Source organism: Oncorhynchus gorbuscha, linkage group LG19, assembly GCF_021184085.1.
Source record: "Oncorhynchus gorbuscha isolate QuinsamMale2020 ecotype Even-year linkage group LG19, OgorEven_v1.0, whole genome shotgun sequence".
NCBI classification, from domain to species: Eukaryota; Metazoa; Chordata; class Actinopteri; order Salmoniformes; family Salmonidae; genus Oncorhynchus; species Oncorhynchus gorbuscha.
Genome location: NC_060191.1, coordinates 42,968,054 through 42,986,388, shown reverse-complemented (window position 1 = coordinate 42,986,388; position 18,335 = coordinate 42,968,054). Strand labels below are relative to the sequence as shown.

The 18,335-nt window shown below is 44.4% G+C and overlaps 1 protein-coding gene across 4 annotated transcripts in view; it reads right to left on the bottom strand.

Moving 5' to 3' along the window:
- LOC124005347 (A-kinase anchor protein SPHKAP-like) overlaps positions 1 to 18,335 on the bottom strand; it is a 151,665-nt gene that overhangs the window by 24,699 nt on the left and 108,631 nt on the right. For 3 of the 4 annotated variants that reach the window (XM_046314499.1, XM_046314497.1, XM_046314500.1), the window contains exons 2-4: positions 11,370 to 11,472; positions 9,388 to 9,498; positions 2,245 to 2,304 (exon numbers count right to left, since the gene is read on the bottom strand). In XM_046314499.1, coding sequence (XP_046170455.1) covers positions 2,245 to 2,304; positions 9,388 to 9,498; positions 11,370 to 11,453 — 255 coding nt within the window. In that variant the 5' untranslated portion in view covers positions 11,454 to 11,472. Of the gene's footprint in view, positions 1 to 2,244; positions 2,305 to 9,387; positions 9,499 to 11,369; positions 11,473 to 15,515; positions 15,825 to 18,335 lie in introns of those variants that run through there. The other variant, XM_046314498.1, reaches the window with a different exon arrangement.

Sequence of the window (18,335 nt, the reverse complement as noted above, 5' to 3'; positions counted from 1 at the left end):
AGGAGAGGATATGAGAGGAGAGTATGGGTAGGAGGGAGGAGAGGATATGAGAGGAGAGTATGGGTAGGAGGGAGGAGAGCATGGGTAGGGGGGAGGAGAGGATATGAGAGGAGAGTATGGGTAGGAGGGAGGAGAGCATGGGTAGGAGGGAGGAGAGGATATGAGAGGAGAGTATGGGTAGGAGGGAGGAGAGTATGGGTAGGAGGGAGGAGAGCATGGGTAGGGGGAGGAGAGGATATGAGAGGAGAGCATGGGTAGGGGGGGAGGAGAGGATATGAGAGGAGAGTATGGGTAGGAGGGAGGAGAGGATATGAGAGGAGAGTATGGGTAGGAGGGAGGAGAGTATGGGTAGGGGGAGGAGAGGATATGAGAGGAGAGTATGGGTAGGTGGGAGGAGAGGATATGAGAGGAGAGTATGGGTAGGTGGGAGGAGAGGATATGAGAGGAGAGTATGGGTAGGAGGGAGGAGAGGATATGAGAGGAGAGTATGGGTAGGAGGGAGGAGAGCATGGGTAGGAGGGAGGAGAGCATGGGTAGGAGGGAGGAGAGTATGGGTAGGAGGGAGGAGAGGATATGAGAGGAGAGCATGGGTAGGAGGGAGGAGAGCATGGGTAGGAGGGAGGAGAGCATGGGTAGGAGGGAGGAGAGTATGGGTAGGAGGGAGGAGAGGATATGAGAGGAGAGTATGGGTAGGGGGGAGGAGAGGATATGAGAGGAGAGTATGGGTAGGTGGGAGGAGAGGATATGAGAGGAGAGTATGGGTAGGAGGGAGGAGAGGATATGAGAGGAGAGTATGGGTAGGGGGGAGGAGAGAATATGAGAGGAGAGCATGGGTAGGAGGGAGGAGAGCATGGGTAGGAGGGAGGAGAGGATATGAGAGGAGAGTATGGGTAGGAGGGAGGAGAGCATGGGTAGGGGGGAGGAGAGAATATGAGAAGAGAGTATGGGTAGGAGGGAGGAGAGTATGGGTAGGGGGAGGAGAGGATATGAGAGGAGAGTATGGGTAGGAGGGAGGAGAGCATGGGTAGGGGGGAGGAGAGGATATGAGAGGAGAGTGAGCTATGAGAGGAGAGTATGGGTAGGAGGGAGGAGAGCATGGGTAGGAGGGAGGAGAGGATATGAGAGGAGAGTATGGGTAGGGGGAGGAGAGGATATGAGAGGAGAGTATGGGTAGGAGGGAGAAGAGCATGGGTAGGAGGGAGAAGAGCATGGCTGGGAGGGAGGAGAGCATGGGTAGGAGGGAGGAGAGCATGGGTAGGAGGGAGGAGAGCATGGGTAGGAGGGAGGAAAGCATGGGTAGGTGGGAGGAGAGGATATGAGAGGAGAGTATGGGTAGGAGGGAGGAGAGCATGGGTAGGAGGGAGGAGATCATGGGTAGGAGGGAGGAGAGCATGGGTAGGGGGGAGGAGAGGATATGAGAGGAGAGTATGGGTAGGAGGGAGGAGAGCATGGGTAGGGGGGAGGAGAGGATATGAGAGGAGAGTATGGGTAGGAGGGAGGAGAGGATATGAGAGGAGAGTATGGGTAGGAGGGAGTAGAGCATGGGTAGGAGGGAGGAGAGGATATGAGAGGAGAGTATGGGTAGGTGGGAGGAGAGCATGGGTAGGAAGGAGGAGAGGATATGAGAGGAGAGTATGGGTAGGGTGGAGGAGAGGGGAGGGGAGGAGGGAGGAGAGTATGGTAGGAGGGAGGAGAGGATATGAGAGGAGAGTATGGGTAGGAGGGAGGAGAGCATGGGTAGGGGGGAGGAGAGGATATGAGAGGAGAGTATGGGTAGGAGGGAGGAGAGGATATGAGTGGAGAGTATGGGTAGGAGGGAGGAGAGCATGGGTAGGGAAGGAGATCATGGGTAGGAGGGAGAAGATCATGGGTAGGGGGGTGGAGATCATGGGTAGGGAAGGAGATCATGGGTAGGGGGAGAAGATCATGGGTAGGGGGAGGAGATCATGGGTAGGGGGAAGAGATCATGGGTAGGGGGAGGAGATCATGGGTAGGGGGAAGAGATCATGGGTAGGGGGAGGAGATCATGGGTAGGGGGAGGAGATCATGGGTAGGAGGAGAAGATCATGGGTAGGGGAGGAGTTAATGGGTAGGGGGAGGAGTTACTTGTAGTGGGAGGGGTTAATGGGTAGGGGAGGCGTTAATGGGTAGGGGGAGGGGTTAATTGGTAGGGGAGGAGTTAATGGGTAGGGGGAGGAGTTAATGGGTAGGGGGGAGGAGAGAGATGGAGAGAAGCCAGCACACCTTGATGCAGCTGTCGTTGTGACGATCCACCTTCTGCTGGTCCAGATTCACAAAGCACATCTGAAATGAGAGGGAAAAAGCTTCAGAACATTGGTTTTACCCAGATAAAAGCATGATTATTAGTCTGACAGAGGACGCAAACATGCTGTGTTAGCCATTTACAAGCCTCTAGCAGGAGGTGATTTTGGAGGTATGGCAACGTAAGACTAAGCAGGACACAACAGGGCTAATTGGCACCCACTCAGTCAGTCAGTCCCCAGGGAGCGAGCGACAGTGCCTACATACAGAATTTCACTGAATGGGTCCCAAATTACACTCTATTCGCTATATAGTGCATTACTTTTGACCAGAGTCCCTATTTGCCCTGGTCAAAGAAGTGCACTATACAGGGAATGAGGTGCTATTTTGGAGAATAATCTCACTGATTGCTTTCCCATTGTTTACTCAGGGGTGAGTTTTCCAAAGCAATCATAGATGTATTGGTATGTTATTTCACTTGCCAACCCAGACTATTGAACAGCAAAGTGCTACGAATGTTGTTCATTTATGCATAGAACATTGGCCGTCCCATCAAACATCGATTTTCATAAGTGTTAGTCTGTCACGGCAGTGCGGCTGGATTGTGGATAGAAATTATGTCAAACTTCAGCTACAAATGCTTTGGGAAAGTATTAATCAATAGTTGAGTTAATTAGAAAAGGGGCGTGAGGCATAGCCCTTGGTTGCAGAAGGATCATAACTTTCTCTTTTTCTCAATGACCAATAAACAGCCCCCCCCCCAGCTGTAACACACAGGCACACACTCCATAACCACTTCTTCTTCTTATCTAGCCATCGTTCTCTACAGCTCTCTCTCTATTCATCCCAGATTAATTTATATACCAGGTTCATCTCTCCAAAACCAATATATAACCAAAAGAGAATCAGAAGGAGAAATACAAAACAGATGCAGCAATTGAAACTGGAACGAATGGCCCAATCAGTTTAGAGATAAAACAGTTCTATCTGCCAATCAGGCTAAATCTGGAGGTTTGTTACTCTGTGACATCATGGATGTTAGTCTCTGTTACGAGTGTATTTGATTGACATTTACCTCTTTTACAAATTAGTCTTGCACCCCATTTTATTCCACATACTTTCTGCCTATTTCATTGGTATGTTATCAACAGCAACCTATAGGGTGAAACACTGCGCTAATCATCCCAAAGCTGAAAAGGGGACAGAATTGAACGGAGGAAACGGAACGGGGAAAGCAGCTGGAGTGGTGCTCTTTATCGGTAGACTTCAAATGTCCACCGGAGTGAAACAACACCACATAGCAATTTCACCCCCGTTTACATTATCAGCATCACATTTTGTTTCACGAAAGCCCACCCTGGTACTTGTACAACCAATTTAGAAGCTGTCTCATTATAACGGCGGTTCTATCAAGCCCGTGCGAGCTGAGGTGTTGTGAAGGTTATCAAATGATTGGGTTTATTGTGTCTTGCATGCAGGTCAAAGCAATCGCAGAGACAAATAAGCAGATGACTGTTGGAGAATGAGAGGGGGCGAAACGGGAGAAAAAAAAGAAGAGGGAGGGAAGAGGAACGAGGTAGAGAGAGGAGTTGGAAAAAAAATAAATAGGAGATATGGTGCCCTTCCCAAGGACAAAATCATTTAACCAAATCCCCATTAGGTGGGAGACAGACCAGTTTAATCTATGCCTAACTAATTGACGCACAGAGATTACAAATCAAAATAGATGCTAGAAAATAGGGCTTCTGATTGGTTGCACACCCGAGTGCGTGTGATGTGCGTGTGTATGTATGATAAATAGGACCGGGACAATAACAGTGTTTCGCAATATTTTTTTCCTTGGCAAAAATGAAAACACGAAGCAGGCCACAATCTTTGGTCCTTTAAAAACCTGCTATATGTAAAATAGTATGCTATAGCTCGGAAAATAAATAAATGTGACTCTGGATGACAACATATTTGTTCCCAACATTAGGGATGTATTTGTTAGTGTTCAAATACTGGAGAGTTGAGACCAAATCACGGACGCTGGACAGAGTGGATTTCAGTTGTAACAAAAGGCAGTTTATTGAGTCAAAAGATATCTTGTCCTGCAGATTTAACGTGCACGGACCTAGTTCATATAACTCAGTAAGGAGTCAGGTGAAAAAGGGGCTTAGACATTGGTTACAGCAGATTTTATACATGGAATATGTAGGTGGAGTCTTGTCGTGTTGGTCTTCTGAATGCTCCCGAAGGGTTGGAGGCGGACCTGCTCTAGCCAGAGCAGGAGCCCCATTGGTGCACAGCAGAGTCTTCTGCTCTGAGCACCCGACCAGTAGAGGGGAGAGTAAGGTGTGTGTGTTTATGCAATGGAATGTCTTTGTTTCCTGGGGTCGTGAGACAACAGAGCTGAGGGGGGGGGGGGCAGTTTTATTGCTGGGTGTGTGTTAAAGCTGGTTTCCTGTTTTAGCAGGGGTACGTAAAATGACTTGAGTCAGGCGGTTTAGCTTAGCGCTGTACAATATATGAGCTATGTGTATGAATATTTATATAACATTTTCCTAAAGAAGTTAAATCTGCTTCTTGTTTAGTTTCCTTGCCACGATACTGGGTGTGTGAGCTGGTTCCTGTTTTAGCAGGGGTACGTAAAATGACTTGAGTCAGGCGGTTTAGCTTAGCGCTGTACAATATATGAGCTATGTGTATGAATATTTATATAACATTTTCCTAAAGAAGTTAAATCTGCTTCTTGTTTAGTTTCCTTGCCACGATACTAACGAATATCGTGATACTGTTATCCTCGACTAACCTGTACTCCTGCACATTGACTCCTTACCGATAACCCTGTATATAGCCTCATTCTTATTTTAGTTTATTTAGTCAATATTTTCTTAACTGAATTGTTGGTTAAAGGACTTGTAAGTAAGCATTTCATGGTAAGGTCTACATCTGTTGTATTCGGCGCATGTGACAAATACGATTTTATTTGATCCCGTCCCCAATGATAAATTCTGTGATTTTGGCTCAATTTATCTATGTGCCCGTTTCCTCGTGTTGTGCCCCTGCTGAGGTGGCGTCCTTTGGGTGGGTGCCTGGCGGCTGGAGGACAGCGCTGGGTGTGACCCAGGGTCTCGCGGTTCACCGGGCACCCAACAAGCGGGCAAATCTACAGCTGTGTTCCAGCCTCCAGGTCAACCCAGCCAAGCAACCAATCACAACCTCAGGGTGATTCTACTAAATACCATAACCAATCAGGGACAGCTGGATGACTCAAACTTGAAACTAATCAAGAGGTTTTTGCAGCGAGTAGCCACGAGGAAAACAGTGGTGGACAGTTGTGAATTTGGAGAAAAACAAATAAAATTAAAAACAAACTCTCTCCTCTCTCAGTTAACATGCTGGTGAGATGGGTCATATTCATTAGAAAACACTGTAGCAAAACATTTAGCAACAGACATTTTTTAGGTAGTCCCCACCTGACTGTTTTTGTCTGTTTGACCATGCAGTAGGATGTTAACAGTGAGGAGGCAACAGCAGAACTAGACTTTTCTTGCCTAAAGTGAGCTTTTATTAGCAAATGTGAAGATAAGCTGGCGAAAACTGTACAAATATTTACAAACAAAAATAAATAGGACAATGAACTAAAGGTGGGCCTAATAAACTTATCGGAATCCAAAACAGCTCTAACCAAAGAAAGTCTAGCAGCATATCAACCTGTTACCTGTCTGTCTTGTTTCACAAACAAAGCAATGACATGCTTCTTGTAGAAATACCCATTACCCAGAATGCATGGCAAACTCTTTAAATCGCCTAATTGACAATCAACTTCAAAAAAGGTATATCAACACATTAAGGTCATGTATTCCACATGATTCCCCACCTCAATTACAGTTGATAAAATGCTTCTCATAATAAACAGGTGTTAATAAATGTCTGGACATACATAATTAGGAAAGGCCGAAATTCCTTAAGAAGCTCTCACTCATTTTCTATAAAGATTACAAACATTCACAGGCTATAATACAATATATTTCAATACACACACCTGCTTGGTCACACAAACACAGGCGCAGAAAGTCCTTAATACGCTCTCACTCATTTTCGATAAAGATTACAAATATTCACAGGCTATGTAGTACAACACACATATGTGTGCACATCCACCCACCCTAAGCTCTCCCCTCAACAACCAATCCTCTTCCCCTCACTCAATCTCACCCTCCTTTCCACCCTTCTTCTCAACTCTAACCTCTGTCGCTCTCGTTCTCTTTACGCCCCATTGCTCTCATCTCAGCACACTCAGTCATTCTTCCTGTGTCCGCTGTGTGTTCCCCTGTGGTTGTTATGTAAGCCCGCCAAAGCCAGGCCACGTTGTGACTGTGAGCCACTTGGATGCTCTGTCTCTGGTTGTCTCTCAAATGGTACCCTGTTCCCTATATCATGCACTACAGTAGTGCACTAATTAGGGAATAAGGTGCTGTTTGGAACACATCCTTGGTATCCTACTGCGGCTCCTGACCCCTGACCTCCAAGCAATAGCGCCAGCCAGGAGGCATTACATGCACTTCCATTATTCATGTGCGCTGTCTGTATAGCTGTTCTGGATTGTGATAGTCTCTCGTGAACAGATTGCACGTAAACCGAAGAAAATGACCTAGCTGACAAAATTACGCAAGATTTCCGTTCCGGGAGATTAGGGTTATGGAGCTCATTGAATATTCACAGAACTATGTGTATAGTGTCTACACCTGTTCAGCTCTCCATTCAGCCTCCAACTCTGGAATAATATTATATCATCTAACCAAGTGGTGATGATGTCCCATTGCCAGTCATACCCAATCCTAGACCCAGGCACACAAGCAGGCAGGCAGGCAGACACACAAGCAGGCAGGCAGACAGACAAGCAGGCAGACACACAGTTGCTGTGGGACCAAGCAGGCAATTGGAGCAGTGAGGAATGATACGAATTGGGAATACCTAATCTCATCACTGTAACTAACGCCGTCCTAGCCATCAGCCGTGAGATACAGCTTACATTCAGTATTTCTCACCTCCTCTATCTCATTGAATACCATTCAATTATCTACATAGATGCAGCTGTTAGAGCCCTTAGCGAGTGGAATAAAGACGTTAACATGATGTTTAATCATAGAACCTGGCAGCAGAAACAGCAGTGAAGACACTTTGGGTCATATTCATTATGGCACACCGTAGCTAAACATTTTGCAATGGCAAAGGAAAATAAGCAAGTTCAGGTCGTTCTTCCCTGTTTCAGTATGTTTTCTTCCATTTGGTGCCTAACGAACACAACCCAGGTGTCATCCTGCAGTAAGTCAGTTCCTCGGCTGCAGATGGCATGTTTAGTCTATTCTTCCTCACTGGGGCTTTTTTATGATGCCAGTACGGGACACATAGCTGACGTGTATGCTCCCTCACTCTGAAGTGTTTAAATCTAAAGATGAATGGATGACTGAGAGCTGTGAGTTTCAAAACAAGAGGAGGAGTGTGTGTGTGTGTGTGTGCGTGCGTGCGTGCGTGTGTGTAGAGAGAGAGTAGGTGAAACTGGGAATACGTTTGGTGTTGATGGAATAAGATGAGGTAAATAATAGTGATGAAGTCTCGTGGCAGATTATTAGTGCATGCAGTATTTGGTTCTGGGGTCTGAGATGAACAACGACATAGATCTCATCTCTACAGGTGTTTAGAACAGGATCGGAAACATAACTCCGTAACTTCACTGTAACTAGCAGAGCAGAACTAAAGGTGCAGAAGACTTTGGTTCCAAATTGCTTATCCTCCGTCAATGTGTTCAGGGATTTGATGGACTATCTCAGCTAGGTAACATTTCTGTTCACTCCATGCATTAAAACATGAGAGACTGATCAAAGGTGACAAGACCTAGATTTGGTGAGGAGTGACGAGAGAGAACTTTCAAGCTTTTATCTTATCACTTTGAGCTCCTGAGTGCATAGTCCCTTTTCCTTCCGGAACCTTCCACACACACATTTCTGTCCCTATTCAGGAATATACAGCACTATTGTCACATCCTGAACCAGGTGGTTTGGACATATTGTCTCCATCGAATGGACAATAAAGATATCAGACTTTGTGAAAGTGAAAAACCCAGGATGACATATCAATGTCACCAACTTAGCACTGTGTCCAAGACAATTTCCCTTCAGGGACGATAAACTTGATCCTATCCTCAACACGACCTCTGACCTTAACTTAAATACATCTGCTGCCGCTGAGTGTGTCATCAATGACAAGCGCATTGTGTCAATGATTCCATAAATGAACCAAATAAATACACTAATAAACCAACCCTTCCCCCGCTCCCCAACTGAAACCCGGAGTAAACAAAAACCATATCCCATCAAGCTTATTAAATCTGCATTCCAAACACTCACTAACACAGACCCTGTTTACTCCTGGCCCAGGGTCTGTAATTAACTAAGCTGATATGGCCACAGGCCTATGACTGTGATAATCCTGGTTAACAGAAGAGGGAGTGAGGGGAATCAACAAACACACAAGCACAACCCCAAGTGCGCGCACACACACAAACTCTCTCACACACAAACTCTCACACACACACACACACACACACACACACACACACACACACACACACACACACACACACACACACACACACACACACACACACACACACACACACACACACACACACACACACACACACACACACACACACACACACAGGCGATGCTACAGGAAGATGGCTGGCATCTCTTCCTGCTCTCATAAAACACACCAGGGATTGATGGGATCTGGACACATTGTGTAAAAACATCACTGTCTCATTTCCACACATAACGGGAAGATTAAAAAACGTTTTAATCAATCCAGAGCTCGGAATGAGACTGAGGGAAAGGACAGAGAAACGGAGGGATACCTTTGTTTTCTAGTAAGAACACCAGCCCCAAGGGAGAAGTCCTGTGCTACAAAGTGCTATAAATTGACATAGATTTGATGGCAGTCAGATAGATACAAATTAAAGAATTCAAAAGGATTTTAAAATCATCCTGATGTGCCGAGTTGCCTGTTTTGCATAAAAAACTGTACACACATGGCACACACACGCACAAAAGCACACATGAACACACACATACTACTCACCGTATTGCTTCTCCCCTCAGCGTCATCCTCCAGGAGGCCCAGCCTGCACAGAGCCTTCTCATTCCTCAGCCAGTACTCTGACGAGTCCAGCACACTGCTACTGCACAGCACCTGGAAGACCCAGAACTCTTTCTCAGAATGTATAATATAGGAAAATACACACACACACACACACACACACACACACACACACACACACACACACACACACACACACACACACACACACACACACACACACACACACACACACACACACACACACACACACACGAGTCTCCCATTCACCTTCAGCTGACAATCTTAGTGTTTACCCTCTGGCTATAAAGATCTCTACAGGCCCTTTGTTCAGGAGGTGCTCTGTGGGACCTGTAAGAGGGATCGATAGCCTGTCAGTTAGCCTATTTACTCTCCACATATTTACTGTGTTTTTACTCTTCCCCCGCGGGCTGTTTCAATGGACCCTATAGGTTAAGTGCCAAGTCCTGTTGACCTGTGACTTTCAATGACACTCAAGAGTCAAGAGTTCCTTTGCCATCTTATTAAGAGTTATTGATTATTTTCGTATTGGGTAAATGGTGCTGGAATCCCTCAGGAGATACAACCGGATATTCTCATCATAATCTGTAAGATAACTTTGATATGCAACCTTTCACATACGTTTAGTCTGAAATTGTCATCCTAATTCATCAGCGATTGAATCATCTTTAACCAATCAAGAGTATCAAAGCCAATGACTTTAGGCCGGCTCTGACCCAACCCATCGGTTTCTGGGACTAATCAGAACGGTCTGAATGTGTTCCCATTCTATAAGCAGGGAAAGGGGATACCTAGTCAGTTGCACAACTGAATGCATTCAACTGAAATGTGTCTTCTGCATTTAGCCCAATCCCCCTGAAAGCAGGGAGGAAAACAAATCCGTGAAAAGAAATGCTAGTGGGCTTAGCGTTTGGCCAGAGAGACGTGGTTGAGTAGGGGCTACAAAACAATAGCGAAATATAATCATTTCCATTGTGTATTTGTTAGGCTGACACATTCATGCCCCCTGTCCTGTCTCGCCCCGGTGTTGTCCATCTGCTCTGCGCCATGGCCAGGTAGAGGTGACTCGCACTCAGGTGGCCTCATGGTCATGACATCACACAATTGGGCAGAGCTTGGAGTGAGGGCAGGGTAGTCTTCATTAGGCTCAAAACGGGGAGGTGCTATTTCAACTTGTCCAATAACAAAAGCTTTAGTTTTTCTACGATGTGCACCAATGAACATGAAACAGCTCTACACAGGTGCTTGAGCAGGTGCTTGATGTCATTGTAAATATTCACCAGCAAAATAATGAAGACTGTGTAATAATATTATTCTACCACATGTATCTTATTAAGACAATATTTTTATTTTCATGTCTGTCAAGACAGGCGACCTAACCTACAGTTAGTGTTAAAATGTTGTCTTTATAAATATACACTTGGGAGCCATACAGTTTTGTGTCATTGTGCAGAGACTTCCATTACAAATACTACACATTTTTGTATGTTATGGACAGAGCGGCGAGTCTGAATGGAAGTAATTTAACTCGACGACCCATCTACTAATGAAGTAACTGAACAAAAAGCAATATTGACTGACAATGCTGCTTATTCTAGAGCAAGGAGGGGGAGCAGAACTGAAGAGGTTTTCATCTCCCCTGAGACCAGTGTTATCTGCCATTTCACTCATTGTCTCCCTGACACAGTGAAATGATAAATTAAACTAGATTACCTAAAACTCCAGGTCCAGGCCCTCCATCATTACAGTCTGTTGCAATGGAACAAACTCTCCCTCACCAGGGAGAGGGGGAAACATACACACACACACACACACACACACACACACACACACACACACACACACACACACACACACACACACACACACACACACACACACACACACACACACACATTTACCGGGCATGCACACCTTCACACACACCGTCCCCCTATATTTACCTTCTTGCAGGCGGTGACAGAGGATCCCAGGGTGCTGTCTGTGCTGACTCCTTCGGCGTCTCCCGACTCGGAGCTCTCAAACATGGCTGACGACTGGAAGTTACTGCAGGAGGAGAGAACAAAGTGTGTCTGTATCAGAACCAACTGAACACAGCCCAAAGCTCCAGGGCTCTGTATGGGCTTTAGAGAACCTATTAGCCTATGGGTGAACACCCTGGCCTGGCGACATGCTCCCTGACATGCCCACTGCCGTAGAGCACCAGCCATTATAAAGTTGCATGAGAGTAACACAACAACAAGGGCAAACTCAGCCATAGCATATGTCTTGAGGTGCTTGAGACAATCTATGGTGATCGTGGGTATGTTTACAACCAATATAGAATTGAATGGATTAAATAAATTGTTTATCTGTGAATAATTATCTGTGATCTGTAATCTTTAAGTTAACTTGGAGAAAAGAAGTGCCAGATTTATCATCGGAAGTTTGTATTGATTAGGATAAAACTGGCACATAAAAAGGAGGGAGGGACATGAAGACCAGAGAGCCAGCTGGCTCTGTGATCATTACTTTCATGGTAAATTAAAAGTATTTAATTTTGGCACTTGTTTAAATTAGGGATTAACCTACTTATGTGTGTCTACATTGTATCTTCCCCAAGGTAAGTAAGTCCCTTCCTTTGAGGGGAAGTTTGCTGTGCAACCCACGGACCAAAAGTGTTATGCTCAAGCTGTATAACTGATGAAATAGTGTCAAATTATTATTATACCAAATTGTGATATTGTTATAACAAGGCCACACACACTGTTGAGTGCCAGCACAGTTAGTTCAGTGGTGACCAACAAAAACACTGGATGGACATTTTCACACATGGCATCATGTACAGTACCAGTCAAAAGTTTTTCTTTAGTTGTACTTTTTTTCTACATTGTAGAAAAATAGTGAAGACATCAAAAATTTGAAATAGCACATGGAATCATGTAGTAACCCAAAAAGTGTTAAACAATTCCAAATATATTTGAGATTCTTCAAAGTAGCCAACCTTTGCCCTGATGACAGCTTTGCACACTCTTGACATTCTCTCAACCAGCTTCATGAGGAATGCTTTTCTGACACTCTTGAAGGAGTTCCCACATATGCTGAGCACTTGTTGGCTGCTTTTCCTTCATTATGCGGCCTAACTCATTCCAAACCATATCAATTGAGTTAAGGTCAAGTGATTGTGGAGGCCAGGTCAACTGATGCAGTACTCCATCACTCATTCTTGGTCAAATATCCCGTACACAGCCTGGAGGTGTGTTTTAGGTCATTGTACTGTTGAAAAACAAATGATAGTCCCACTAAGCGCAAACCAGATGGGGTGGTGTATCGCTACAGAATGCTGTGGTACCCATGCTGGTTATAAGTGGGCCTTGAATTCTAAACAAATCACTGACAGTGTCACCAGCAAAGCATCCCCACACCATCACTCCTCCTCCCCCATGCTTCACGGTGGGAACCACACATGCAGAGATCATCCGTTCACCTACTCTGCATCTCACAACGACGCGATGGTTGGAACCAAAAATCTCAAATTTGGACCCATTTCCACCGGTCTAATGTCCATTGCTCATGTTTCTTGGCCCAAGCAAGTCTCTTCTTCTTATTGGTGTCATTTAGTAGTGGTTTCTTTGCAGCAATTCGACCACAAAGGCCTGATTTACAGTCTCCTCTGAACAGTTGATGTTGAGATGTGTCTGATACTTGAACTCTGTGAAGCTATTATTTGGGCTGCAATCGGAGGTGCAGTTAACTCTAATGAACTTATTCTCTGCAGCAGAGGTAACTCTGGGTGTTCCTTTCCTATGGCGGTCCTCATGAGGGACAGTTTCATCATAGTGCTTAATGGTTTTTGCAAGATCTTGACATTTTCCAAATTGACTGACCTTCATGTCTTAAAGTAATGATGGACTGTTGTTTCCCTTTGCTTATTTGAGCTGTTCTTGATATAATATTAACTTGATATTTTACCAAATAGAGCTATATTCTGTGTACCACTCCTACCTTGTCACAACACAAATAATTGGCTCAAACGCATCAAGAAGGAAAGAAATTCCACAAATTAACTTTTAACAAGGCACACCTGTTAACTGAAATGCATCCCAGGTGACTACCTCATGAAGCTGGTTGAGAGAATGCCAAGAGTGTGCAAAGCTGTCATCAAGGCAAAGGGTGGCTACTGTGAAGAATCTCAAATCTCAAATATATTTAGATGTTTTTAACACTTTTTTGGTTACTACATGATGACATATGTGTAATTCCATAGTTTTGATGCCTTCACTACTTTCTACAATGTAGAAAATAGTAAAAAATAAAGAAAAACCTTTGAATGAGTAGGTGTGTCCAAACTTTTGACTGGTACTATATGAAATCACTCCCGGGACCAAGTGCATTTGTCCTCTACATCACAGTAATGTATTTACAATGGTCAATGCAAGAGCTCAGCACACAATCCCAAGATACTCTGTCATTCACCAGGATGCAAAACTGGAACTGATCGCACAGGTAACGTGCTCTTCTGGACATGCAGCCTAGCCTTGTGTCACAATCACAAACAACACCCTACTGTAACTCATTTCACATATGTGACCCATAAATTGTATGGCTATTATATGCCACACACAAAGAAAACATAAATAAATCCCCATAAAATAGAGACATTGAAGTCAGAATATGCTAAATCTTTAGTTTCGCTCACATCCGCGCCTCGGTAGGCAAACTGATTCCTGAGAATGACCTTTCCAAATGAAGATGGTTAGCTTGACGTTTGGAAAATCAGGATGCACATTTTGCGCGCTGCTGAGCGCCCCGGTCTCATCCGATCCATGTTGAAGCCGAAACACATTTAATCTTCTCATACAAGCGGTACTCTATAACGTTTCATCATCATGATAGGGTCATTGCCTTCGGTTTGTAGATGAGCCCGGTCCAGGCGGTGGAGGCAAGGTGGGCGATACGGTAATATCGACACTTAATCATGAGGAGATAAGCAGGTTCAGCTCGTGGCAAACTGCAAATGCCCGATGTGATGTACCAAATGTTAGATTTCATATAGGCTATATCTGAATCGCTGTTAAAACTTTTCTGGTGCTCCTACATTTTCTGTTGTGCTCCTAACTTATTAAAGTTGGGAGCACCAGAGTTACCAGTTTTTTTCATAGTTTTTTTTTTTCTTCATTTTAAGAGCCCTTTTAAGAGCCCTATGAATGACGTTTTACAGTAATTGTAAAAGTAAACGTAATTAACAATTACGTGAGGTGTTGATTCAGGGGAACACACATGACAGGCACTCATTTACAATATAGCCTACGTTTTTAGCTTGACTTTTATAATGTAGGCCTACAGAGAGACAGAGAACAAGAAGAGCACAGAGTGACACCAGAGGAGGGGGTTGAGTTGGCCGCATGCTCAGTGATGTGGGCTGGTGTGGATAAAATGCAAAGGCATTTCTTGACACAGTCTGCCCCTGGCAAACCGATAAAATGAATGCATGAAGTATGAGGCTAATGCATTGATTGACATTTGTCTTTAGGCTACTCTGTATTGCGCATTGAAGTGAATCGAGATGGTTAGACTGTGTCTCCAAGTGCATGGCACCGCACACGCAAAGTGGGCATCTTTGGTTAGCTGCACGACACAATGTTTACACCATTTCTTCATCATTCAAATAACCATAACACATTTTAAGAGTAGTATAGGCTATTAAAACTGTTACACAGACAGCAAAATGTAATTCCATGTATAGGTTCGATTACTGTCAATCTTATGTTTTCCTGTTTCAGTTATTCATTTTTCCTAAGGTCCTCTGAGTCTAACGCTCAATAGCTTGAGCATAGCACTTGTTTCGGCGAATGTTCTGTGCAAGCTGTGCTGATACAGGCTACTGTACTAAAAATACTGGATTTACACAAAACGTTGTTGGGGTATTTTGGCTATATTATTGCAGTATTGCAATTTACACATAAGCAACCAATTACATTGCAACGAAAGGAAAGAAAAAATGTAAAATAGGCGAACATTTATTTGCCGTCAATACGGGAACATTCAATTTGATTAAACTCCCACAACAGTCGCCGTAACCTATTAATTAACACGCTCCGTTAACATACCTCGGCGTCTTCAGAAGGCACTTAGCACCGGCCATCCCGTCCAAGATAAGCTTTCAGAGCCGGAGTGTGTATGTCCTAGGTAGGAGAGGAGCGTTGCAATGCGGTGCGTCGCTGTCCGTCCGGAGGACACTCTCCTGTCCAAATGCACATCCCTGACGGAGGAGAGGATCAATTCCAGCGCTACCGTGACGTTACCGTGACTTCGGGCGAGTGTCTGTACTGCTGTCGTTAACAGCGTGCAGCCAGGAGCAAAATGACAGTCCGCTTGAAGAGAAACGGGAGCATTTCCCAGCATATATATCAAAACACACACGCGCGCAAAGACACAAACACACACACAATATATATATATTCCCCTTAAAAGGAAACGAGCTGCTGTAGATAAAATAAGCATTCTCTACATTTTCATAATGGGTACAAAATATATCCACTTTATCTTATTGGGCTATTGGTTGGAGGCTAAACTATGTTTTGCTCATTATTTGTATTTGTATTTATTATGGATCCACATTAGCTGCTGCCAATTTTCCTGGGGTCCAGCGAAATTATGGCAGTTTATACAATTTTTTTTTTTAAATTCACCATCCCCTAACAATATTAGATTGCTTTACAGTTCTAATATTATTTCACATGAAACAGTGTTAAGACAAAGTCACACTCTCAAAAGAGGTGTCTAACCTCAAGGGTATTTTCCTTTAAAAAAAAAGTTGAACAAAGGACAGTTTAATTAATGCACTGGTGTCAGTATAGTTGTCAGCTGCTGAACCACAACAGGCAGAACAAGGTCAGACAGACCAATGGGTTACACAGGGTATTGATCTGTTTTGTCGACCAGGATATGCCCTATACCACAGCAAGTCCTGACCTAGACTTGACGCCAATAGCTCCGATGGAAAAGCAGCTTCAGGAGGCCTAGAGTATCAGAATAGCCTATCCATGTTAGACAATATCTCACTGCTTGATGTCACTCAATGTAGATAGAAGATGAAGCTAAGGCTGCCTTCCGGAGCTCAGACGTTGCTGATGCCTGACAGATCTTACAACGCCTGGATAGGTATTTGAAGTATCAGCTAACTGCATCAAGTGTTATAGCCATTGGTCACCTCGCCTTAGCTGTGGAACGCGGACGAAGGATTTTTACGTGGACACGTGGCAACTTGATTTTTATACATAGATGAATCCTAATAACAAGCGAACATTCCCTTCTGCCTTTCCTTGATGTTCTCATATCATTCACTTTGTGAAGACCATAATGGCACCTGCGGAGCTAGGGTATCTATTTGTCAGGCTGACTGCAATTTTACCCCTGTTTAGATGTCTAAAAAAAGCCTCCCCCTATTTGTTTTACCATCACACAGACCCATTACCTTTATATAATGATCAGTAGGGGAATTCTGAGAAAACGACATCTTCGCGATTCTTCATGAATACCAATTGGTACTTCAGTCACCCCAACAGCGCAGGCAGGGCAGCCATAGTGATATGAAATATTGCTCTCTTTACCCGATGGCCACTGCAATATGGCCCCCCACTCCTCCCTGCATTAGGAGATCTAACCGACCTTTCAGGGTAATAGGACCATTAGTCTGCAGAGGGAGGGGTGTATGTGTGTGCATGTGTGTGCGTGTTGATTATGATATAGAGGGCAGGGCCCAGGATCCTGACAGGCTGCAGCTTGTTTTACTGTGTATGTGTTAGAGTAGTGGGGGTGCTGTAAATGTGTCACATACTGCATATAAAAATAGACTTGTAAGTTGTGACATATAAGTTATATTGCCAAATATTGTACTGTGAATGGATGTTCAACGTAGGCTGCCACAGTTACCTCATCACAGTGTCACCGCGGTCATAAACATAAGTCAAACCGAGGTAAATGCAGATAGATTAACTGAGAGTCCGTAAATTCATCACTGTCCCAGCCGTATGTTGAACTTCCATAGTCCCTAGGTTGCATAGAGGACAAGCAAGGTGAAGTGGCTCACCCTGCTGTTCCCCTCTGGGTAAGTCATACTGGATCGACCCCCTCTCTCTCTCTCTCTCTCTCTCTCAAATCGCCCCTAGTCACCTCATCTCGCCTTCCACTCAAGCACACACTCCCATCTAGTCTGCAGGAATAGTAATTTTCCTTTCCCCTTATTACTAAAGACAAGTGGTAAACTGTAGTAGACAGAGAAGTTATTTTAAACAACAAGTTCATGTAGCCCTCAGTCTCCCTTCTCTTTCACCTGCAGAGGACTAGACTAGTGCTACACACTCTGCTACACAAGCACCAGTGTGACCAAACATACACAGGCACGCAAACACACACACACACACACACACACACACACACACACACACACACACACACACACACACACACACACACACACACACACACACACACACACACACACACACACACACACACACACACACACACACACACACACACACACACACACACACACACACACACACACACACACACACACACACACACACACACACACAGTGCCATGCGACACCACTTCCACCATGCCAAATCATTTCTTGTGATTCAAGGCAATACATTCTCCATCATTCCCTATGACTAGTACCTCTATCAAATCACATTTTATTGGTCACATAGACATGGTTAGTAGATGTTAATGCGAATGTAGCGAAATGCTTGTGCTTCTGGTTCCGACAGTGCAGTAATATTTAACAAGTAATCTAACAATTCCACGACAACCACCTAATGCACACAAATCTAAAGGGATGGAATAAGAATATGTACCTCTAAATATATTGATGAGTGATGCCCGAGCGGCATAGGCAAGATGCAATAGATGGTTTAAA